This window comes from Prunus persica, chromosome G4 (genome assembly GCF_000346465.2).
Source record: "Prunus persica cultivar Lovell chromosome G4, Prunus_persica_NCBIv2, whole genome shotgun sequence".
In the NCBI taxonomy this organism is placed as follows: domain Eukaryota; kingdom Viridiplantae; phylum Streptophyta; class Magnoliopsida; order Rosales; family Rosaceae; genus Prunus; species Prunus persica.
This window is the reverse complement of record NC_034012.1, coordinates 1,664,519-1,687,060: the sequence shown is the minus strand read 5'-3', so window position 1 is coordinate 1,687,060 and position 22,542 is coordinate 1,664,519. Positions and strand designations below refer to the sequence as shown.

General features: G+C 37.1%; 4 protein-coding genes across 6 annotated transcripts; 2 read left to right on the top strand and 2 right to left on the bottom strand.

Annotated features, from left to right (window-relative positions):
* LOC18780143 (vesicle-associated protein 4-2) lies at positions 3,770 to 7,028 on the bottom strand. Of its 2 annotated transcripts, XM_007211810.2 has the most exons (8): positions 6,437 to 6,935; positions 5,954 to 6,024; positions 5,755 to 5,836; positions 5,492 to 5,610; positions 4,564 to 4,641; positions 4,284 to 4,403; positions 4,102 to 4,181; positions 3,770 to 4,018 (listed from the first exon to the last, which is right to left on the bottom strand). In XM_007211810.2, the coding sequence occupies exons 1-7, from the start codon at positions 6,693 to 6,695 to the stop codon at positions 4,122 to 4,124; spliced, it is 789 nt and encodes a 262-aa protein (XP_007211872.1). In that variant the 5' UTR covers positions 6,696 to 6,935; the 3' UTR covers positions 3,770 to 4,018; positions 4,102 to 4,121. The 2 variants fall into 2 exon arrangements, with proteins under 2 accessions (XP_007211872.1, XP_020418273.1); XM_020562684.1 differs by having other exon boundaries at positions 3,770 to 4,181; positions 6,437 to 7,028.
* Positions 8,573 to 9,439, bottom strand: LOC18780728. The gene is made up of 2 exons (XM_007213333.2): positions 8,903 to 9,439; positions 8,573 to 8,807 (listed from the first exon to the last, which is right to left on the bottom strand). Exons 1-2 carry the CDS (start codon positions 9,185 to 9,187, stop codon positions 8,640 to 8,642), a joined length of 453 nt encoding a protein of 150 aa, XP_007213395.1. The 5' UTR covers positions 9,188 to 9,439; the 3' UTR covers positions 8,573 to 8,639.
* On the top strand, positions 10,807 to 14,728 carry LOC18778266 (putative PAP-specific phosphatase, mitochondrial). Of its 2 annotated transcripts, XM_020561949.1 has the most exons (8): positions 10,807 to 11,473; positions 11,548 to 11,759; positions 11,930 to 11,989; positions 12,865 to 13,253; positions 13,653 to 13,731; positions 13,810 to 13,860; positions 14,326 to 14,497; positions 14,630 to 14,728. In XM_020561949.1, exons 1-7 carry the CDS (start codon positions 11,185 to 11,187, stop codon positions 14,479 to 14,481), a joined length of 1,236 nt encoding a protein of 411 aa, XP_020417538.1. In that variant the 5' UTR covers positions 10,807 to 11,184; the 3' UTR covers positions 14,482 to 14,497; positions 14,630 to 14,728. The 2 variants fall into 2 exon arrangements, with proteins under 2 accessions (XP_020417538.1, XP_007211955.1); XM_007211893.2 differs by having other exon boundaries at positions 10,809 to 11,473; positions 14,326 to 14,726.
* On the top strand, positions 19,647 to 21,411 carry LOC18781079 (transcription repressor MYB6). The gene is made up of 3 exons (XM_007211402.2): positions 19,647 to 19,966; positions 20,059 to 20,188; positions 20,285 to 21,411. The coding sequence occupies exons 1-3, from the start codon at positions 19,834 to 19,836 to the stop codon at positions 21,126 to 21,128; spliced, it is 1,107 nt and encodes a 368-aa protein (XP_007211464.1). The 5' UTR covers positions 19,647 to 19,833; the 3' UTR covers positions 21,129 to 21,411.

The window sequence follows — 22,542 nt, the reverse complement described above, 5'->3', positions numbered from 1 at the left end:
ATTTAATTTTGAGGATCTTGTTTTGGGATATATATTTGAGACAAAATTACTTATAGAGGATATATTTTAGAGAGAGATCTTTCATTCAGGATTAAAACCCTAAAAAATAGACTTGACTGTGAGCTAAAAAGATTACACGGGGAGGCTTGCATGGTTGGGTAAACTGTTTTTCTAGAGACAACCGACCACCCATGAAAAAACGAAACGGATAATGGAAACAAATGGGACAAACATGTATAGGCAAATGGCAATTTAGTGTCCGTTGAAAGACGTGGGGGGTAGTCAATTACTTATTTAATTGAGAATTAATTAGCTTGGCAAGTTGGCAACTAAGCAATGCATACATAGCTAGACTAGAAACACCAAAGATGAGTCGATTGGTTGGTGCTATAATTTCAGGTGAACTTCTTCTGGTCCAAATCTTACGACAGCTTCCTTTTTCTTTTTCTTTTTTTTCTGGTCCAAAGTACTTTGCATTAATTCTTTTCCACCTAAACTTGATCCAACTCCCCAACTATATATGTGTGGGGATGTGGATAAGGCATGGACCCCTCCCAGTTAAGAGGATTGACGCAGTTGAGGAGTGTGAACAAAAGGATGGAGTTGGGGGTGTTTAATTAGCAATTAGCACAACTATTTGAGTAGAAAAAAGTGGTCACACTGTCAAAATCAAATTGCAAATAAATAAATAATAAAGGGATAAGGTAGGTAGCTCCTTTGCAAAGCTAGCAGATGAGACCATTGATCCATCCAGGAAATTCCCATACGATGATCGGTAATAGGAGCCAGCCAGCCAACTGTCTCATGTGGCGAAATTTCTGTCAATAGTTTTTCGTCCGAACCAAATAATAAAAATGAAAATAAATAATAAATAATAATACTATAGCTAAACGTAGACCTTATTTGGGCGGTGGTGGTTAGAGGGAAAAAAGTCAACAGATGAGACGAGACGAGAGAGTGTGGGAAGGGAAAGGATATGGTAACGTACGAGGATAAGAAAACGGTTATACTATTCTTGGTCTAAAGTCGTTACTCAACAGTTACACCGTCCATTTCTTCAGTGGCTGCCAACTCTTTTACTTTTTTCTTTTTTTTTTTGAAAGACCGACGAGTCCAAAGCCCATGTGGAACCTCGAATAAAAGCCCAGGTGGGCGAACCAATGCTTTAAGCTCAGGCCACCAGACAAATACAGTGGCAATTGAGACTTGCTGAGAGCAGTTTGTAGGGTCGTAGATTTCTACGTACAGACTTGCTATGCATTAAGGATCAAAGGCTAACGTTAACCACAGTTGCCCACGTATATCATCTAATAAACTTCTCATTTATGTAACTGTAGATGATAAAATTTGAGAAGGATGAACAGCTTTTATGTTGTCGTTTACAGATATGTTATATTTTGATTTCCATTCTCTGCTTGATCAATATGGACCTTATGTTCTCAGCTGCACCAGCAAAGCTCACATCTTCCATTTCCATGCCATGATATCATCATCTGAATGTGGATGGATGTTGGATTCGAATGTCATTTGGTTGCCTTTCAGTTAAAAGCGTTGTCGGGTTTTGCATTTGATCAATCTCCAACAATCTAGTGCCCCAAGAACTGAACCATTCTATGTCAAAAAATCCCAGGAATTCTTCACCAACACTGTTATTACATGGTCTTTGCCTGAATTCTTAGCACATGGGCTTTGTTTCTCAAGCCAAGTTTATGAGCTCAAAACTCATAGTATCTTTCACATCATTGGACACATTCTTGGGACATAAAACAAAAGGCTTGGCTTCATGGGTGTCAACAAGGCAGGCTTAATTTGTGCAGTGGAAAATGACTTTAATTTGCTGGCTCAAGGTCTCGTGTTCGAATTCCCACGGCGTCATAGTTGTGTGTGAGAAAGAGAAATCTCTCTTTTTTAGACTATGAAAGAGAAGCTCTCACTCTCAACGCTGCCCCAGCAAAAAATGTTAAGTAAAATAGGAGGGGTGGGTTAAGAAAATTGAGGGCGGGGATTAATTTACAGAGAAAATTCGGAGACATGGATGGCTGAGATCAAGTTTCATGGGAGGTGCAATTTCAGCCCCGGGATCTGTGTCAAAAATCCTTATGAAAGGTCGAGATTATTCTACCAAAAATGAAATTCTGAGAGCGTGGACTATAATATATTATATTTAACAGTATAGCCGCGCGGCTATACTATTTATTTAAAAAAGTAAAAACCACGTATAGCCGCACGGCTATACTCTTGAAATATATTATATTCAAACGTATAGCCGCACGGCTATACGATTGATTTTTTTTGAAAAAGAGAAGGTCCCCAGTGTAGCCGAGTCGCTATACTTTTTTGTGCGTAATATATTTAATAGGTATAGCCGCCCGGCTATACTCTTGAAATATATTATATTTAATAGTATAGCCGTGCGGATATACTATTTATTTAAAAAAAATTAGAAAAATATGTTTAAAGAGTATAGCCCCTGGGCGATACTATTTGTTTAAAAAAAAAGAAAGTAAAACCCTCAGTATAGCCGCGCGGCTATACGCTTTAGACATATTTTTCTAATTTTTTTTTTCCCCATTTCTTTTACACGACTTGTTGTAAGTGCCATCAATATTGCATTCTGTTTGATCTTTTGTACTTGGCTTTGTTAATTTTTTTTTATTGTTCAAAATAATAGGCAGGTTTCTTTTTTTAATTGTTCCATAGAGCTACACTTTCTTGTTTGTAATGTGTTGTTCGGAGAGTCTGAGTGGAGCATTTGTATTCTAGAAAACTCCAATTCCATTTGTTTCTTCTTCTAACCATCCCAAACTAATTATTGTAGGAAAAATAGCCATGACTGCAAGCATAGATAGAGATAAAGAGACTAAAAACATTTTCATATCCCAAGTTACAGGTAGGAACAAATGAATTTTCAAATTTGTGCTTGTTTGTTTGTTTGTTTCTGGGCCAAGCAAGCCTAGCTTTGTGCCCAACAATTTAAGTACATGACTTTGTGAAGGGACTCTTCAGCCATAGCCTGCTGCTTTCTCCTATCACTTTCGCTCCCTCCATTCGCTGGATTATTACTATTACTATTACTATTGCATGACAACAACAAGTATCTCTGTTTGTTGAGCTTGCTGCTGCTCGCATCATCAGCATCATCATCTCTACGGCCTTCCACAGTGCCTGTGTCTGCGCCTGCACCTACCCAATAACTCATTTTGCCTTTTCTTTTCACACAACTTATTGATCTTCTTCTTCTTCTTCTTCTTGATTGTATTGTAATTTGTAACTGAATTGGACAAGCCTTTGTCTTAAGGGGATCTCTGAGTAGTAAGTTTATTATATAGAGGAGGAGGGAGAGGGAGCTTTGGCTGGCAGAGTATTTATCAGTTGGCGCGAGAGGGATGGGGTTTTAGTGGTTTTGGATAACCCCAAAACAAAACCAAAAACCATTGGTAGGAAGCCATGGTTTCTGGTGTTACCAGTGGCTGCTATTCTTCTTGTTATTTATTTATTCATTCTACAAATTTGACGGTGACCAAATTCAAAGGCTTCTTTCTTGGGAAGACAACAAAGAAAACGCACGCCAAACACATTAAGGGCAAGTAGAAGCATATATCAAAGTTTTAACCTCTTAATGCTTGCTAGGAGCTTCACGCATGTCCTTCAAATAATGGTTGCGAGTTTCATACTTGGCCTTGGTACTTGGAACCATATTTCTAATTTCTTACTTAAAAGATCCAAGACTTTGCAAAGAGATCCTGCATATATCGTAACTGGACCAACATTTGCCTAAAAGTATGGTAATGTTAATAGATGCTCAACTTAACTTGTACACTTCCACATCATTCGAAACACCAGTTTTATTCTCGAAAGAGACGAAATCAACACAAAATCGCATTATCTACACAGAGATGTGACAACTAGCTAAGTTCAGAGTACTCCCACGTTACAAGAGACTCTCCACTTCAAATTGTTTTCTTTTTTTACATCAAAGTATATTGGACTCTCCTCGTCATTTTTTTGAATACAACATCTGCGGGAAAAGATAAAAGAGGGTTACAAATGATAGACCAGAGTGGACTATTGATTTTTCCACTCAATCAGCGAAAACCTTACAAAACAAATGAAGCACCAGGTCATGCCGAGTCCACCCCTTCCACTTGCTGCCTAGCAAGATATCTTTCCCTCCTCTCCTTCTAAACAAGACAGAAAGAAACGATAAAAATGGATGAAGCATATAATAAGGGGAAATTCATTTCACAACCAACTTTCGCGTCACAACAGAACAAAGTACTCACCCATTCATCTATCACGAGCCCTTCTCCAATAATCTTCGGACCAGCATCTTCTGGAGGTTTCTTGCGTTCCTCAAGCGCAGCATCAGCATCGGCCAATTGACGCTTCAGTTTTTCCATAGCCTTGAAGAAGCAAAAAAAGGTTCATCTCTTAAAACAGGTATCCCTTTCAGTATCACTATCATAAATGTGAACAGTGAACACGTGCCTAAGCAGGTTCATGATATACACTTTACAAATACAAATATTGACATCAAGTTAAGGACACATCAACCACACTTACCGGGGTAGAACGCTCTGGATCTAAAAAGACAACCCGTAGGATCTGCTCTATTGCCACTTGGTCCTTCAGCTCATCAAACTGTTCACAATAAAGAGTTTCTAAGGTTAGTGCCAGAATTTTTTTTCAAAAGAATGTTCCACATGACTGGCACTTCAGCTTTTCCATAGCCTTAAAGAAACAAAAAAGTTATAATCTCTTGAAACATGCATCCTCCGCAGCAGGAGTACCATAACAGCAGACACATGCTCAGTTTAGACCATTCAAAAAATTCAAAACAAATTTGAATTTTATTGCATATCATAAATGCAAACAGCAGACACAAGCTTTTCACTTTTCAGCATGACTGCCAATTCATATCAACTTGTATCTATTGTGAAGAAACTATGCAATCAACAGCTAAGATAATTCAAATGTATTAAAAAAATGAAGCTTTATACCGTTTCTGAAGACATGGCTACAACTTCGTCAGAACGAAGACTGCTATTAACTACACTCAATCAGCTTTTAATTAAAAGAGTTAATATTCCATTAAGTCCGAACACTTTAATAGTCACCTCAAGAAAAGTATCACCACGGCAGGGAGATTATGATTTCAATAAAACTAAATTGCTGCGTATAGCCATAATTCATTTGACATCTACTCCAGGACAACTACAGCAATGCCAGGTTTTTTATTCAAATACAAAACTTCATAGTGTCACTTACTACCTGCAATCAGTATTATATACTAAATGTACCATCTTAAAAAAGAACTAAGATTAAACATACACGAAAAATCTAAATAGCTCAGTTATAGAGATGTTCAGGCCTATAAATAAGCACACCTAAGAGAACACCCAAATCAAATATTTCTGAACATGGTTATCAATTTAGTTAATAAATTAACACTAAAACTCAAGATAGTTTTTAAATGATGCATGCAACTCACCAGCTCGGGTACATAGTCCATTGCTCCTTTCACCTTCAGGCTCATGATTTTAAATTTAACCCTGCTCTTTTGATCCACCAATTTTTCATTGTTCTCCGGAACCTCCACAAACTTGAATACTGTCATCACAAACCAAAATTAAGAAAAACTTGCTAGAAAAGCAAAATTAAGAAACCAATTGAATAGAAAGATAATAATGGTTCCAACTCCATAATATAAAAGGCATTCGATGAAATTGCAAAAAGTCATACAAAAACCATTACCAGTTGCTATAATGCTTTCGCCAGGACTAAGAATAGCTCCTGGAGGACGCATGAAACAACTTTTTGGTGCAGTTGTTTGAAACTACGGTAAGAAAAGTAAGCAACTCATTAGAAAAATTCAAACAGGATAAGAAGCTTTAACAATGTCATCGACATTAGCAGAAGAAAGAAAACTGTAAACATAAGATGGTTACGGTACCTTGAAAGCTACATATGACTTGCTTGTGTTTTTAATTCTAATGGCGCTCCTAACCTGCTTTCCAGGTTCACCTTCAAGAAACATAGAGTTCATACATATAAATAACCAAATGAATCATCAGGCAGCGATAAAGCGAGCAAACCTGCATACATCTTTAATCACAAACAAATACCTATATAAACTGCTTGATTGGCCTCTTTAGCCATTAAACCATTCTAAGAATTCTGATTAGCAATACACACGATTAGCTCAACTTTAATCCTTATGTTTAGACAATCATCAAGCTAAAACAAATAATTTCATACTAACTAAAATCCGCAACATAATCTAAAATCTAGAAGCAAATCTAAATCCACAACAATTTATCACAATATACAACTATTTTAGGCAAACGCAATTAAACTGTAACATACCAAATATGGTGTGTGTGTGTGTATATATATAATTAGAATAAATTAATAACATGGATTAGATAAGACGTACAAGGAAAATAGAGTTTATTGTGGGGATCGAGCTTGAGTCTACGGCGAGTGGGGAGCAGCGACCTGGCGACGGACGACACCGAATTCGTAGCCGGTGGATTTGATCCGTCGCCTTGAGGACCGTTGCTATGTTGAGGAGCGTTGTGCGACGACGATGTGGACGACGTCGTAACGGTGGTGTTCCCGGACGGCCGAAACGGCCGCTTGAAGAAGCCCCAGACTTTTCCGTCGGACGACGACTTTTGGTCAGCTATGGTCATCTCTCAGAGCATTAGACAAAGTCAAACGGCGTCGGTTACCGGCTTCACGGTCTGTAACTCTGCGTCTGAGTTGGTTGGTGGTGACAAGTGAGAGGGGCAAATCGGAACTGAGGGGAAGGATTTAATTGAATTTGACCGATTGAGTTCACGCCCGGCCTTTTGTGCTCGCCTTTTGTAGCGTCCTCTCCTCCCGCTTTGTACTTTCACTACTTGGACAATGGCGGAAACGACGCCGTACTGAGGATAGAATGCTTTTTCCACTTTTCTGTGAAAGTGAACCAAGCCCAAGTCTGGGTCGCAAAAGACAAACCGTTGACGCGAGGCTGCTGAGTTGACTTGGTGTTAATCAAATCAGAGGCCTGAGCCGAGAGTCTCAGACTGTAATTTTTTGTTATCGGTGGGTTTTGGTGGGATTAGTTTCTTATTTGCTTGCTTAACAAATTCTTGAGTGCGCGTTTAATTATTAATTAAATCCTATGTGGAATGTGAACACGAGAAATGCTTGAGTTGAGTGGTGCCAGTGATGACCAACAAATCACAGAAGCTTTTCACTGTTTTTCCTCCAAGCTGACCCAACGCAACAACATTTTTAGACTTCGATTTTTCGTTTTCTTTTTCTTTTTCTTTTTTGCCACAATGGACTGCCAATCAATCAAAGGCTAAATTGGAGGATAGCAAATAGCATACAATGGACTGCCACCCACTAAGCCCACAATAAATTTTAATTTTATTATCGATGGGTCATGCTAGGGAGACCAACTTTAGATACCAACTTGTGTACCTGTTCTTTAGATTCTGGAGTAGCCCACAAATACAATGAGTCCTACACTCTATTAGAGAGTTGGTACACAAGTTGGTATCTAAAGTTGGTCTCCCTAGCATTTTCCATTATCGATATGTTTGGCAATTTATTTTTAATACAACAAATAAATTACTTTAAATTAATCTTATATATATAGCAGAATTTGAAATTGAGTGAAAAGAAAGAGCTCATTGATTTGACCAACTGACCTAAGACATGCAACTGGAGCTTGTCCTTTTATTTTTGAAAGAGTGAAAAAAAATTATTTATGTTTTCTTTTCATTTGCAAAAGATAATAAATAATTTTGTCTTGCTAAACAAATCTCATATCTAATAAGTTAGTGGCATGGTTTAATTTTGTCTTGAAAGTTGAGATGTTTTTCTGTCTTTTTTGAAAAAGCTTTGGCTTTTTCCAAAAGTGAAATTTTTTTTATGGGTAAAACCTAAATTTACTTTTAATTAAAGGCTTGTTTGTGAGTGATTTTGGATAGGCCAAAAAGCACTTCTATGGAGAATTATTTCTTCAAATATTCACATTAAGCGATTTTAAGTGATTTTATGGAGAAGCACATGGGAGGTGTTTCTACTCAGAATCACTTAAAGTTATTATATGGAGAATCACATGAGAGGTGGTTCTCCTTAGAAGTGATTCTGGCCTATCTAAAATCACTCCAAAACGAGCCCTAAGTTTATTGAACTCTTATCTTTATATACGAAATTGTAATTTATCCCAAAACAACGATTCTCCCACAAACTTATCTAAATAGCAATTTGGCTTTGTATATGACCTCCATGATTAAGACTTGGAGATAGATAACTAGGTGGTCTTAGATTCCATACCAAGAATTTAAAATATAAAAAAAATCTTCAATTTGAGCGTCAATTACGCGTTTGAAGTCGCCTTGGCCATGAAAACAACCTGGAACCCCTTATTCAAATTCAAATTAAATAATTTTTTGGTTGAATTATTATTAAATTAATTAATCCAAGAAAATAAAAATACTTGGAACATTTGCCTTCCAATGCCCAAAAAGCGTGACAAAAGCAGGAAAGGCGTCCTCCTAAATTGTAAATATAAGACAATTGAGCCAAGCAAGCGTTTTATTCAAAACTGGATGTCGTTTTTACAAAGTCTTGTTTAGTTAGAGAAGCTCGGAAGAATCATCCCATTGAAGGACAGCAGAGTCTAAGTTCTGCTCTCTTTTCAGCTTATCCTTCACAAACCAGTCGCATACCTTGCCAGCATTTAGCTCCTCAATTGGGCAACCTTCTTGCTCTGATATCACTCTCAGCAGATTCAAAGACGATATCTATGTGTACATATTTATACACAAAATTTAAAATGAATAAATATTTAGAGAGGAAATTAAAGAATAAAAATTTGTATATATTAATTTATACTTACCGTTAAACGACATAGGAACCTCTCGTGAGTGCTGAGACCAGATATTTCCACTAGACCAGCTTCTTCTAGGGTTAAGAAAGGTCGTCTTTCGCTGCTTTTCTTCTCAGCTGCTTCTCCTCCTTGTCCACTGCTACTTGCTCTCACGCTAAGTTTTCTTTTATTGGGGCTCAGTATTTTGCATGGTGCAAAATGGGCACTTCGAGTTTTTGCTTCTTGTTGAAGTTGATGAGGGTTTGAGAGGAAGGGTGAGTTATGGTGGCTTTTGCAAAGCTTGAGCGAGAACATGTTATCTGATTTTAGGTTAAGGGTTTTGCTCTGTTTCTTGAGGTAAATGCGCGTGTTCGTAGTGGCAAGACAAGAGCAAGAAGAAGAACAGGGGAAGAGAAGCTTATCGCTTTTATTTTGAAAGATTTTTTATTTGTGGCGGAGACCGGAGAAGGTGGTTTATTAGCAGATTAGATTGGGCTTGCAGCATGAATGGGTTTGGCTTGGGCTATAGTGAACATAATTGAACTCCCCCTCTCTAGAATGAGCCCATGGAATTTTGCTATGCATAAGTTGATCTATAACCACTGAATTCATCCACGTTTTAATCCAAGTCATCATAGCCCTAAATTATTTATCATACCAGTAGATTTTGAGTTTTCCCAATGTCCTTAACTTTTCAATTTTCATTCATTTTGTGTAATAAATACGGTAGTTTTGCTCACATACATTGAGATTCAAGCGATTGAAAAGAGAGAGAGATCGAATTCGAGCGTAAAAAAAACTTACATATTGCCTTAAGTAACTAGCTGAACTCAACCTTGCAATTGGACTCATTTTTCAAACCGATAGGATATTGACTTGAAATTTGATAGAAAGGGGTAAGGGTAAATAATATACATGCATATAAACTACACAAAAGAAATTTACACCTCTCCCATCAAAATTTACACCAAAAAGCACTAAGCTGAAGAGCTAAAAGCAAGACACCTCTCAAATTTGATTAATCTCGTTTGTAGCTGCTTGCTTTGGTTTAGATTAAAGAGTAAAACGCCACCGCTGATCAGTTAGGACCCCAACAGCTCAAGTACATGACAGTCCTGAGAGACTCCTCTGCTTGCTTAACCTTGTCACTGTTGGCAGCCTTGAAAGCACCCGAATCGACAGATGAAGAGAAACGCCATGCCTGCTTTGAAGAGGAAGATGAAGAAGAAGAAGAAGATGATGAACCACCACACTTGGGAGCCTGCTCTTTGACCCCCTGCATAACCCTCATCCCTGCCTGGTACACCACTCTACTCACGTCCCTCAAGCTCATGCCCAGATAATAATATCCCACAGATGAATTTTCAAAGCAACAAAAAATCTTGGGTTGCAATTGTTTTTTTTATTATCACTTTTGCTTTTGGATTGATCTTGCTTGTATATATAGAGAGGGTAAAGAGAGAAAAAGGTGAATTCAGTAGATGAATCCCAGGTTTTAGAAATCTATGGCTTTGTTGACCGCTGAAAAATGGGAAACAGACGGCAGTGATGTTGATGGGTTGCGTGAGCATAACGGACTTTGCAATGAAAAATGGGGGGCAGTGGGGTCTTATCCAGTGAGCGAGGGCCACGTGTCTTAGGATAGCTCTAAACTTCAGGATAAGGACAAGATTTTCTACGTGGGATTCTGGAAGTTTTTGTCTTCCGGATTTTAAATAATTATCCTTTACATGATAAAAGATCATTTCTGATTTAGATGTTTTGAATTATTCTTGATCGGGGTAAACACGTTAAAATGATTTTATCTAAACGATAGATCAGGCATTTAAAAGATTTGTAATTCAATTGGTTGAGAGTAGTTAGTTATACATTCGAAATTGTATGTTTGAAGCTCCCAAATATACTTGATTAATTGAATCACCTATAAAACCTTATACTTTGTGACATAAGTATAAATTATGTTAGATTGTTACGAGATTATTGGTCCACGAAAGAGGAGCACAAAATGAGTCTAAGCTAGCTAAGCACAAATGGTTTGAAATTATTTATTTCTAACCAAACAATTTTACATTTAAAAAAGAAAAAAAGAAAAAAAAAGAAAATCAATATTTGGGGCGAGTTTGAAGTCATAATCTAAAGAGAAGGGTTTAAAAAACGGCCCAGACTGAAATGATAAAATGGATAAGCTGGAATTTGGGCTGTATAAACTTTTCGCTCGGAATTTCAGGCCCACTATGGCAGGCTTCAGTCTCCACCAACCGCCTTTTAACAACTGTTTAACTCAAACTATACAGCCGACCGTTTAACCCGCCATGATTCTCGTCCACTCAGCCCGGCATTTCTCGACCGTCCGATTCAGTCAGCCCGATCCGGCGGTCCGCAGGCTACGCTTCAGCGTGAGGTCGAGTTTGCCGTTCGGCACTGAGAAGGCCAAGTACCATCGGGAGCTGGAAGCAGCCGTCGACGCCGTAGAGAGAGCTTGCGCGCTCTGCGTCGAAGTCCAATCGTCTTTGCTATCGAGTAAACGACGGGTTGTTGAAAAAAATGACCAGACTCCGGTCACGGTGGCGGATTTTGGTGTCCAGGCCCTCTTGAGTTTGGGTAATTGCTAATTAGTCCTTTTTTTTTTGTATTTATTTATTTAGCAAATTTTGATTGGAGTTTGGTGGCGGCAGAGCTTGGTAAACGCTTCCCTTCCATTCCCTTGGTGGCGGAAGAAGACTCTGCGTTTGTACGTTCAAATAATCTAGTAGGGCCAGTTTTCGATGCGGTTATTAGCAAGACCAGCCATGGAGAAAACCCATGGACGCCTGATCATGTATTGGAAGCCATTGACAGAGGGGGCCAGGATGGTTCTACTTTCGGAGCTCAGCCGGCCACGTATTGGGTTTGTTTCGGATTTGCATTTGCATCGTATGCTTGAATTGAACATTACAAAGATTACAGCTTTGTGTGTGTTCCTTTATTCTCTCCTTAAAAATCGTTGCTTTCTTTCATGGTTGCAGTTTTTAGTTAAACATTGTTGCCTTCCAAAATGAACTGAGAAGCATAATGCAGGTACTGGACCCAATTGATGGCACCCAAGGATTTGTGAAAGGAAATCAGGCGTTGTATGTGGTATGTCTTACTAACTTCAACAATGTTGCATTGAGTTTCTTTCTTTTGCCCCCCTCTCCCTGATATTTGGTCATGACAGTGAGTTTTGAATCTTATGGCACCTGTAATTAACTTTGCTATAGAGTACAACAGATATTTGCCTGTAAATTTGTTCATCGGTCATCAAGTTGTAGTTATCTAATTGCGTCTAATGTCGTATCGATATTACAGGATGCATTTTACTGTATCTAAACTAATCAAATGCTGCTAGAAGTTTACACTATTGAAATTATACTATTCAAGAGTTTCTGCTTCCAACCCAACCTTCCTGATAGTATTACTACGGATGTTTTTATTCAAACTTAGGATGCAGGAAATAAATACAAAATGGAGTAACTTATGTTGTGAATATAAACAATGGAAGTATCCAAGTAAGAGGCAAATAGAAAGAGAAAGAGGGGAAGCTTAACTCAAGTAGGAATTGTGAAAATAATCATAGAAACAGAAAGAACACGCAATCTATTCTACACAATGGAAGTATCCAAGCAAGAGACAAAGAGAAAAAGAGAGAGGGGAAGCTTAACTCAAGTAGGAATTTCAGACAAATTTTACCAAGTTATTAAAATAGAAATCTATATACCCAGAGGTAAATGGATGTCTTAGTTATTGGTCAGATTGAAAATAAATCTTCAAGCAGATTACAGCTTTGAAGTGATTATGGTTGCTATGTTGCTTTCTTATTTAAGAAGGCCAATGGTGTCAAATCATACATAGTAATAGCACTTATATGTTGCGAAAATAAATGATTGAAGCTGTATTCTGTATAGAAATTCGTACCTGTTTCACTACATTGCTTATTACTATATGAGTTGCCCATAAACAACCTCAATTTTCAGGTAGGTTTGGCTCTTGTAGTTGACGGACAGATTGTATTAGCTGTCATGGGCTGCCCGAACTGGCAGAATGCCGTATCCAACAAATCCACCTCTGAAGTCCAGGAAGAAAAAAACACTCCACCTGGATCAGGGATTATTATGGTTGCTCATACTGGGTGTGGCACATGGACAAAACGCCTGTCATCTGTGCTAAATCTCACAGCCAAAATGCCTTATTCTTGGATGCAATGCTTCGTTGATGGATGTTGCGTGGTGGAAGAGGCACGCTATTCTATCAGAGCGAGTGATGCATGGGAGTCATATCCGCTGTCAACTTTGTTCACCTCAACAACTAGTGCTGATAGCATTGATGAGGGTCAAATTCTTCTTGTGAAATCTTGTTGTGGAAGGTTGGTTATCTTCCTCCTTGACTACTTCTACTAAAAAGTCAGATTTCTCAGATATCTTAAAAGTAGTTTTTAAATGATTGTTAAACTTGTTCTTCTATCTGTTTACTCTTGCATACATAGAGAAACAATCTATACCCTATCACCGATTGCCTGTGTTGCACAATGACTCATTGACCACTGTTTGAACAGGATGGTCTTGTGTTTCTCAAGTTTACAGAGCAAAAGTTTCTCTATAGTGTTTAATCTGATTCACCATTGTACAATTGGCTCTTGACATATTAGTCTTATTAGAATAAAGTTAAGGGTCCGTATTTCTGAAATTCCGTAACAAATTACTTTCAGCTTCTTGGTCAATGCTTACAGGAACTTGTATGTACCTTTCTTCTTTTTGGCATGCAGTTTATCCAAGTATATAATGGTGGCTTCAGGCAGGGTATCTCTTTATATGCAGAATGTGAAAGTTCAAAAAGTTACCAAGGTATTGCAATTCATTCCAGTTGTAAGTGGATTATAGGAACTACATCAGTATGACGTACTTCAACTTATCACAATGTAGGCTTGGGATCACGCTGCTGGTATTATATGCGTGCATGAAGCAGGGGGAAAGGTATTTTTCTATGACTCTTTTTGAAGTATCGCATAATGTATCCAACTTGGTGCATTTAAGTCATAATACATATTATAAAATATGAGTTTGCTGCTAAGCTCCACTGTAGGATTGGTATAAACTGCAAAGAGGTTAACTAATGGGAATTCAGAACAGAAAACTAAAATTTGAGGCCTTTGACTATTTCTGGTATCTATATTTTCTTTTTAAAGTTATTTATGTTTGTTATATCTATTGCAAAACAAAGTTTCTCCAGCCTTCCTTGGAGAAGTGTTTTCTGATACTAGGTAAAACAGACTGATCATCTAGGATGACACCTCTTGTTTCAATGGACTAAATAGAGCGAACTAAACAAAATAACACCTACATATACAACAGGAGGAGCCAGTACTTTGTTTATTGATACTTGTTCCATTGAGAAATCACAATATCCTCCTTTTAAGAAATTATCCCCTGTAAAACCAGGTGACTGACTGGAAGGGAGATCAAATTAATCTTGCAGCAGATCAACTTGGACGGAGGAATATATACCCTTCTGGTGGTATCCTTGTGACAAATGGCAACTTGCATAACCGGCTTGTAGAGATGATATCTTCCAATTCGTCCACTGTTTCACGGTGATTACTATTTCAAATAGGTATTTATATTTTTGTTTCAATTTGATTTTATTTTTTGAAATATGGCAAGAAACTCTTCGGAATGCCATTTGACATTAATTCTTCATGTGCACTATTGTCCCCTAAAATTATCATACACAATTCTTTTCCAGCTACGGGATCCCAGTGTAAGAGGAACCAGGTTCTTTACAAGTCAATGTAATAACCATACTTTCTATTAGAAGCAGATTTCAGTTCCCTTTTTTTTTATATTCCCTTTTGGTCTGAGATTTCAGTTCCTCAAGCAGAAGATCGTTTAGGTTTGTGAAAATCTGATACCCTTTCTGATACTTATTCCATAGGGGTTGGGTCAGATGGTGCATTTTTTCACCAACTGCAATTTTCTATACTCAATTGCTCTGATTGATAGGAGTTTTCTTAACCACGTTCTATCCTTCATCTTAATAGGAAGCGTGTTAGCGTCAGTCGTTCAAGTAAGTAAGTATCCTTATTGTAGATTCCACAGCAATTAACAGTTCGTAATGTTATTCATGGCTCTGCTTTGAGCAACTTATATGAAAACCCTTCTAGAGAAATATTTTCCTTCAAATGAACTCAAGCCCACCATAAGTTAAGCAATATGTCAATAAATGATTGGCCCCCCAATAGGAAAAGTCAAACAAATGAAGATCGTACAAACATTGGCATTTCAGCTTGAAACCACTGTTCTTATGACACGTTGTGATCTCGAGAATGGTGCTCATCCTATCACCATTTCCACAGGCTTCCATCAAACCCCATCAACATGCCCTACGTGTCCCCAGAATGCTTACGTTGAGTACAAATCTAGTTCTTGAAATCTCATCATCTTTAGGGTTTGATCACATGGATAATATATAGTTTAGAATCTTGTGGATTCAACATGGACTACGTACTAATAAAGAAAACAAAATATTATATATATCTTTAAAACACGTAGAAAAATATTATATAAATTTGCTTATGAGTTGTAATAGTGACTGTGCAACTCTTTGGATCTCGTATCTCAGTATACTCTAATTTATGTGAACTCTGTCAACGAAATTGCATGGAACAAATAATTAATTCGTGCTTGTTAATCATTATTCAACGTTCGTTGTACAACATTTTTTAGAAAATCTGCCAGGTATATGTATTTTGGGATTCATTCAACACTAACACGTATATGCATTTGTGTTTTGGCTACATGCATGTACAAGCAAACCCTAAGATTTGGACCCCTAATTACCGTTTTTAGTATTAGACGTAATCGTCAGTATTTTGTATTTTAAGCAGTAATCCACTTTTCTGTATAATAATTAAGCTATTTTGTTACTTAATTAAGTGGACGTTGTCTCCTTGATACCAAGCATGGAGACATTAGTCTACGGTTGCGTATATTAATCATGAAATACCAAAGATGGTAATACTCTTCTTCTGATACGATTTGTATACAATTATACACTACCCAACTCCTTTTTTTCTTACTTTAACTCCCATGCATATTGTGCTCTCTCTAAATTAATGACTCTTTTTTGTTGATACAAACAATTTTGAGGGAGGCATGACTTGAACATATGATTTCGAGTGTAAAAATAACTGCTTTTAATCACTTAAATTACATTAATATATCCGTTCAAACCAATGAAAATCTAGGCTAGCTTGAGGGTTTTATAATACAGAGGTACTATAAAAGTAAGGGGTGAGAAGGGCACACAAGCAAGGTGTGGGATTGGCTTAGAGATTAATTATAAGCTTTTTTCAAGGTGAAGATCTTAGTAGATGATTAAAATAATATTTGACCGTACACCATTTGTATGCTTATATAAAGGTGAATAAGACATGACGCCATGAACAGTGTGTCCACATGAAATCACGTTTATTACAACGATGTTATATTTAAATTTATGGGCACCTCTGAAAAGTGTACACTAAAACATCTAATGGGACACCTGTCCAAATTAAACATTTGTTTTAGTTTTATAAACTCAATTAGTACTTTAATTAATGTGTTTTTAAAGTTGACTTAACGTAGTACTACTAGAAACTACTGGCCTGGTTGGATGACCAAAATGCTTCCAGATCACCAGATGGCCGATTAGGGAAGTTTAACACAAGAAATTCGAACTCATCGCATAAACTGGTTGATCAATCCCCTGATTAAGGTAATAATTATGACTAATTAAATAGAAGAGAAAAACAAATAAAGTACAGCATAGACTTTCGTACGTCATGATGGGAGGGACCTTGTTTATTTTGTTGTTGGGAGAGACTTGGAGGATTAAATAATAGACGTCAGATTTCCTTAAGTGGCAGGCTAATGATGGTCCGATATATTTAATTAATTATAAATTAGGCCATCTGGTTCAGGCATGCTTGCTTTTTCAACGGTCTACAACCCTCTTTTGGATGAACTAACGTCTTGCGTTCAGACACGTAACATGTAAAGTTGCGTTCCACCTAATCAATCAAATTAATTACTCAGAGTCTCCAACAATTTTGCGCTAAGCAAAACGGCTTCGTAAATTGGAGATCGTCATGCATGCAATGCAATGCAATGCAATTTTATTTTCCTCGAGTAAAATAGAATGTTATAAGTGTCATTAATCAACATTATTTGACGGTAAATCATAGATCATGCATGTGATCAGTGTACGTGGCATGCATGTCTTAGTCTATTAAAAAAAATCGAAAAATAATTGTGGTTTAATAATTTTATTTCTTTGCTATTAATGGCTATGATTGGTCAACTTATAAAAACCATTGCTTAAAATAATCATAAAGTGATAAGGTGCCAACTGCCAACCACGATATAGATAATCAAGCTTTGAAAAAAATAGTGTGCATTTCTGCTGATTGGAGCTCTTTTAATATATTAATATAATTACACCACTAATGGCCACCGTAAGTTTGATGGGACTAGACAAACCGTGGCCTTTGCCCCTTTTTCTTGTAGTGATTAGAGAGTAATAACGATGGATTTAAGATCCATAAACGACGATGGGGTTACTGTAGAACAATTTATCGATGGAGACTTATTCCAAACCCCTGCAAATCTTATGAATAGTCGGAATTAATTAACAGGTTTAATTAAGTTAAGATTGAAATTCGAATGAAGGAATCTTAAGTCGATTTCTTGAACTAGTGTAATTACTATTCTTAGTTTATTCGGAAATTGTATAAGAAAACCATACATATATAATTGCTCAATCAGTTTCGCTTCAAGTCAATGAAGTGAAGTTGTTGACGTTTTGATTGACAGCAAGTTCCCAATGGGTTTGAGAGTGAGAGTAGAACATGGTTTAGTTCAGTAATCAAAGTTAAAGTCAAACTGATTTTGTTTGTTTATACACTGTTAATTGGTAAAATCAAACTAACAAAAGAAAAAAAAAACAAGCGCTTAAATCGATGTTATATATTTGAATTTGATTCTGATTAATTACGGAATTTTTGTTTATTTATAGGATGATAACCATGCTAAGTACATTTAATTTCTTAATTATTTGTGCGTGTACAGTGTACGTACTAATTTGCAACATGTGACATCCGCTTTGCAATATTAAAATTTTGTACAAGCCTTTTTTATCTGCATAATAAATGCCTCTATATATTTCGGCAAACACCGAACTCCATTATTGCCGTCTTCACATCTTTTATTAAATGCTTCTCCTCAATCTCATCACGTAATCTAAAATTTTCATAGCTAGCTTTGACTACCTCTTTGGAAGTGTCCGTACACTTAAATTAAATTAATTTGTCAAAAATGTTGAATCATCTGACCTCCCACCTCAAAACTGCAGATTCCCGGTTCTTTTTTTTAATTTACTCGTAAGGAAGCAAATGGTGTTGTATATTAACTTGCTCGAGTCGGTCTGTATAATATGGACAATTTTATTTGGTTTGAGGTGTCTTCTGATCTTATTTAAGATGACCTATTATGTGATTTGTTGAGTTGGGGACAACATTCTCGTTGTAATTCTTCATTTTATCAATAAAGTTTCCCTCGTTTCATCAAAATTTTCTTTTAAAAAAATAATTTATTTTAAATAATAAACAGAATAATTGAGTTGGCAAGCAATTATTTCTGAGTTATTTATTTATAGCAAGATGAGAAGGGCTCGTGATATTGGCGTGAGTTGAGCCATGCAGTGCAGGGGAAGAAGAAACGACGCCGTGAACGTGAAGTTCCAGTAAGGACACAATACTGGTCAGCTCACAAGTCACAAAGGGAAAGACTTGGGATGTGGGGGGGGGGTGGTACGTGGCACCCATGCTACAATATCTTATGTCGATGACAGCTAAGCCTCCCTAATATGAATGCAGAAAGCCAGGAATGACACAACCCAGTCCCGCCGGAAAACGAAATAAGGGAGTTTGGTATCCTATTTAGATAGGGAATTCAAAAATTTTAATTTTCCTTAAAAGTAAGGAGTTTTTAAATTTATTTTTAAAATTTAAAAACTTGGTTGGTATTCAACTTGAAAACTGCTTTTAAATTTTAAAAATGTGAGAACTTGTGAATTGTTATAAAAAAATTGAAAAAACAAATATTTTTTTGTTTTTAATAATTGAGTTTTTTTTTTAGTTGTTATTGAGTTCGAGTTTTTAAAAATAGGGCTACCAAACAGGTTTTTTTTGTTTTGGACTCAAATTCTGTTTTTGAGTTTAAAAAGTCGGATTCAAATTGAATACCAAACATGCCCTAATAACCTGCCCCCTTCATTCAAGTTTGAATTATCTTCTATATAAATTCGATTAATTTAAAGTAATTTACACTATCACTTATACAAAGAAAAATAATAATAATTATTATTAAACACAACAAGTGGTCACATTGATTTCTGTATATATAGTGCATCAATCAATTAAAAAGAAAACTAATTAAAAAAATAATTCATGCAATGCATGGTCATGGATCATGGATGATGGGTAGGTACACAATTATACAAATCTAAAATATATGTAGAGAGAGAGAGAGAGAGAGAGAGAGAGATTGGAGTTGAAAACTTATTGAATCTTGATGATGACAATAGCTATGTTGGTTTCTCAAAGGAAAAGGGACACGTAGCCATGTTGATAAACAGAGGACGGCAATCGTTTTGACTTCTCCCTTTTTTTTTTCTTACCCTTCCATCTCATGCCCTATTTATACATCTACGTCTTCCATACGGACCCTACAAACTAATCCATTCATCTCTTACCAGCTACCCTCTTCCGTCCAAATCCTCCAAATTTCGACCCATATTTCTCATCAATTAATACATGAGCTACAAACAGTACAACTAAGCTAAATACATATATTTATAAGCCTGCGGGTGTTGGAGCACTAATCGTAATCTCAGCCGTTCAAAGTAGAGGGATGGGAAGAGCACCTTGTTGCGACAAAAATGGCCTCAAGAAAGGTCCATGGACTCCGGAGGAAGATGAGAAGCTCCTTGATTATATTCAGAAGCATGGTTATGGCAACTGGAGGACCCTCCCCAAGAATGCAGGTATATTATGAGATTATGAGACTTGAAGCTTTGTTTATTTTCATTAAATTAACTTTTTTTACTTATAATTTTGAATTGTATATGATCAATAGGGCTACAAAGGTGCGGGAAGAGCTGCCGTCTCCGATGGACCAACTATCTCCGGCCAGATATCAAACGAGGTCGATTTTCTTTTGAAGAGGAGGAGACAATTATTCAACTCCACAGCATACTGGGCAACAAGTAATTAAGCTAAACTTTTTAATTAATTAGTATTAGAAACTCAAATTGTCTCTTTAATATATAGTTCAACAGCTAATGGGTTCATTTCATATATAGGTGGTCTGCAATTGCGGCTCGTTTGCCCGGAAGAACCGACAACGAAATCAAGAACTACTGGAACACCCACATTAGAAAGAGGCTTCTCCGGATGGGAATTGATCCAGTCACCCACAGCCCTCGTCTTGACCTTCTTGACTTTTCATCCATTCTAAGCTCATCTCTCTACAACTCATCTCACCAGCACCAAATGAACTTCTCAAGGCTCCTTGGCCAACCCATAGGCCTCAACCCAGAGCTACTGAGGCTAGCAACTTCTCTTATCCAATCTCAAAGAGAAAACAACCATAACGCAAACAGTTTTCTTCTTCAAAACTCTCAAGAAACAAACAACTTCCACCAACTTTGCGACAATCCCCACATCCCATTTCAACAAGTCCAATCTAACCAACTTCAGCAACCCATTCAAGAAATCTCATTCTCCAATGAAGCTCCACAACTCATCATGCAGCCGGCCAATGGAGACTACCCATCAAACCTAAGTTATTTTAGGTCACAAAACTCTCAACCCAGTGATTGGCAGCAGAGCAACGTTGGGCCTTCAAATTTTACTGATGAGTATGTTGAATTACCAAGCTTTGCATATGAGTATGGCTCAGATCACCACCAAACTATTTTGGATCCTTCACCTGAGACTTCAAATTTTCACTCCAACAACAGCAACCAGAATTTCAGCTTCACTACTTCAGTCCTCTCAACCCCTTCCTCAAGCCCAACGCCTTTGAATTCAAATTCGACGACGCACAATTTCAACAGCAGCACAGAGGACGAACGCGAAAGCTACTGTAGCAACATGTTGAAGTTTGACATCCAAGACATGTTGGATGTTAATGAATTCATGTGAAAAAATATTCATTATTATTATTGTTATTGTCAGGATCAAACGATCATCCTATAATTAGGATTTTCCAATTTTCCGGGCATTGGGATTTGTTGCTGTTGATACATGTGAAATGGTCTAATAATTAGTCTTTGCAACTTTCGTAATCTTACTGTATCCGGAAGCAACTTCTTCATGTCCCTTGTTTTTTTTTCTAATGACACAATTATTGATGTGTCTTTTATTAATTGTCTCCTTAATTAGGATTATGTCCTATCATATTATAAAAAAGTTTTTTACTTATTCATAGTAAAAAGCTTGTCATGTATTGAACTCGTGACAAATGCTCAGACAAAACCTGATGCAGACAATAATCATAATTAATCGATTTAGAATAATATTATTATTTTGGCTGACTCACAAGAAGAGTGTCATTTTAATTGAATGTGTCACAGTAAAGCAACTATTTTTTATTTTATTTTATTGTTTATATATAGAAATAACTATAAGAGGAAAGAAAAAATCCAAATGAAAAGGCTAAAAGCTTTGCTTGCACGAAGTTAACAAAGAGAAAGGAAGAGGAGCTCAAAGATTCGGTTTCTTGGATGCCGACAGTGAGTCCAATGTTCCGGCGACAGAGCCGGAGAAGTCTGCCCGGGGGGACATGGGAGTGACACATGTTCACGCCACCTGTATGGCTAAGTGTCGTTTTCACGTACTAATAAAGTAATGATTTGCATGGGGGGATTGTCTTGAAATTGCAAGTTTGACGAAACGGGGTAAGTACGTGTCGTTGCATGAGCGGTGAGTATTATTATGTTGTGGGGACCACGAAAGCCAAGCCCTCGCTTTATTGGAAAATCATGGCGTGCTTCTTGTGCTGGTTTCGTCTCTTTTATCTTCTTCTTCTTCTTCTTCTTCTTCTACTTCTTCATGCTATTAGTTTGCTGGTGTATCATACTAGGACCTAATATTAATTGCGTCAGCGTTTGGGACACGTGGACTCAATAATGCAGATGTGGGCCAGGGACATAAGTTTTGGGGTGACCGGTTGGACGATAGAGAGTGGTCTTATCCAGTTGGAACTTTACAACTTTAGAGGTTGCTGAGGCCTTTGTGGGCTGTGGCAAAAGGAAGACAAAGTACATGGTGGTGGTGGTGAGGCTTTTGACTGCAAATTTCTACAATTGCTGATGTTTTCGGGAAGAATTTGGGTTCATTGGGAATAGTTGGGCTGATGATTATTCATTAGCTTGAGTGGGTCCCTCTTTTTATATACATTACTATATTTCATCAGAAATGCTAATTAATTGTAATTGTCAAACCAAATAAGTGACTCCCAACTGTTGATGTTAAGAAATCTAAAGCGAGGGATTTGACCTAAATACAACTCATACTTCAGACTTTCTTTGTAAAGTTGGCTACAAAATTCAGAAAT

What these genes read in the sequence shown, in the direction of transcription:
- LOC18778266 (XM_020561949.1), top strand. Translation starts at nt 11,185, where the DNA reads ATGATTCTCGTCCACTCAGCCCGGCATTTCTCGACCGTCCGATTCAGT. An exon ending in CTCAGCCGGCCACGTATTGG is followed by an intron (nt 11,760 to 11,929) that starts GTTTGTTTCGGA and finishes AGCATAATGCAG; the next exon opens with GTACTGGACCCAATTGATGG. An exon ending in TGCATGAAGCAGGGGGAAAG is followed by an intron (nt 13,861 to 14,325) that starts GTATTTTTCTAT and finishes CTGTAAAACCAG; the next exon opens with GTGACTGACTGGAAGGGAGA.
- LOC18781079 (XM_007211402.2), top strand. Translation starts at nt 19,834, where the DNA reads ATGGGAAGAGCACCTTGTTGCGACAAAAATGGCCTCAAGAAAGGTCCA. An exon ending in GACCCTCCCCAAGAATGCAG is followed by an intron (nt 19,967 to 20,058) that starts GTATATTATGAG and finishes TATGATCAATAG; the next exon opens with GGCTACAAAGGTGCGGGAAG. An exon ending in CACAGCATACTGGGCAACAA is followed by an intron (nt 20,189 to 20,284) that starts GTAATTAAGCTA and finishes TTTCATATATAG; the next exon opens with GTGGTCTGCAATTGCGGCTC.
- LOC18780728 (XM_007213333.2), bottom strand. Translation starts at nt 9,187, where the DNA reads ATGTTCTCGCTCAAGCTTTGCAAAAGCCACCATAACTCACCCTTCCTC. An exon ending in GGTTCCTATGTCGTTTAACG is followed by an intron (nt 8,808 to 8,902) that starts GTAAGTATAAAT and finishes ATGTACACATAG; the next exon opens with ATATCGTCTTTGAATCTGCT.
- LOC18780143 (XM_020562684.1), bottom strand. Translation starts at nt 6,695, where the DNA reads ATGACCATAGCTGACCAAAAGTCGTCGTCCGACGGAAAAGTCTGGGGC. An exon ending in CAATAAACTCTATTTTCCTT is followed by an intron (nt 6,025 to 6,436) that starts GTACGTCTTATC and finishes TGTTTCTTGAAG; the next exon opens with GTGAACCTGGAAAGCAGGTT. An exon ending in CGAAAGCATTATAGCAACTG is followed by an intron (nt 5,611 to 5,754) that starts GTAATGGTTTTT and finishes TTGTGATGACAG; the next exon opens with TATTCAAGTTTGTGGAGGTT.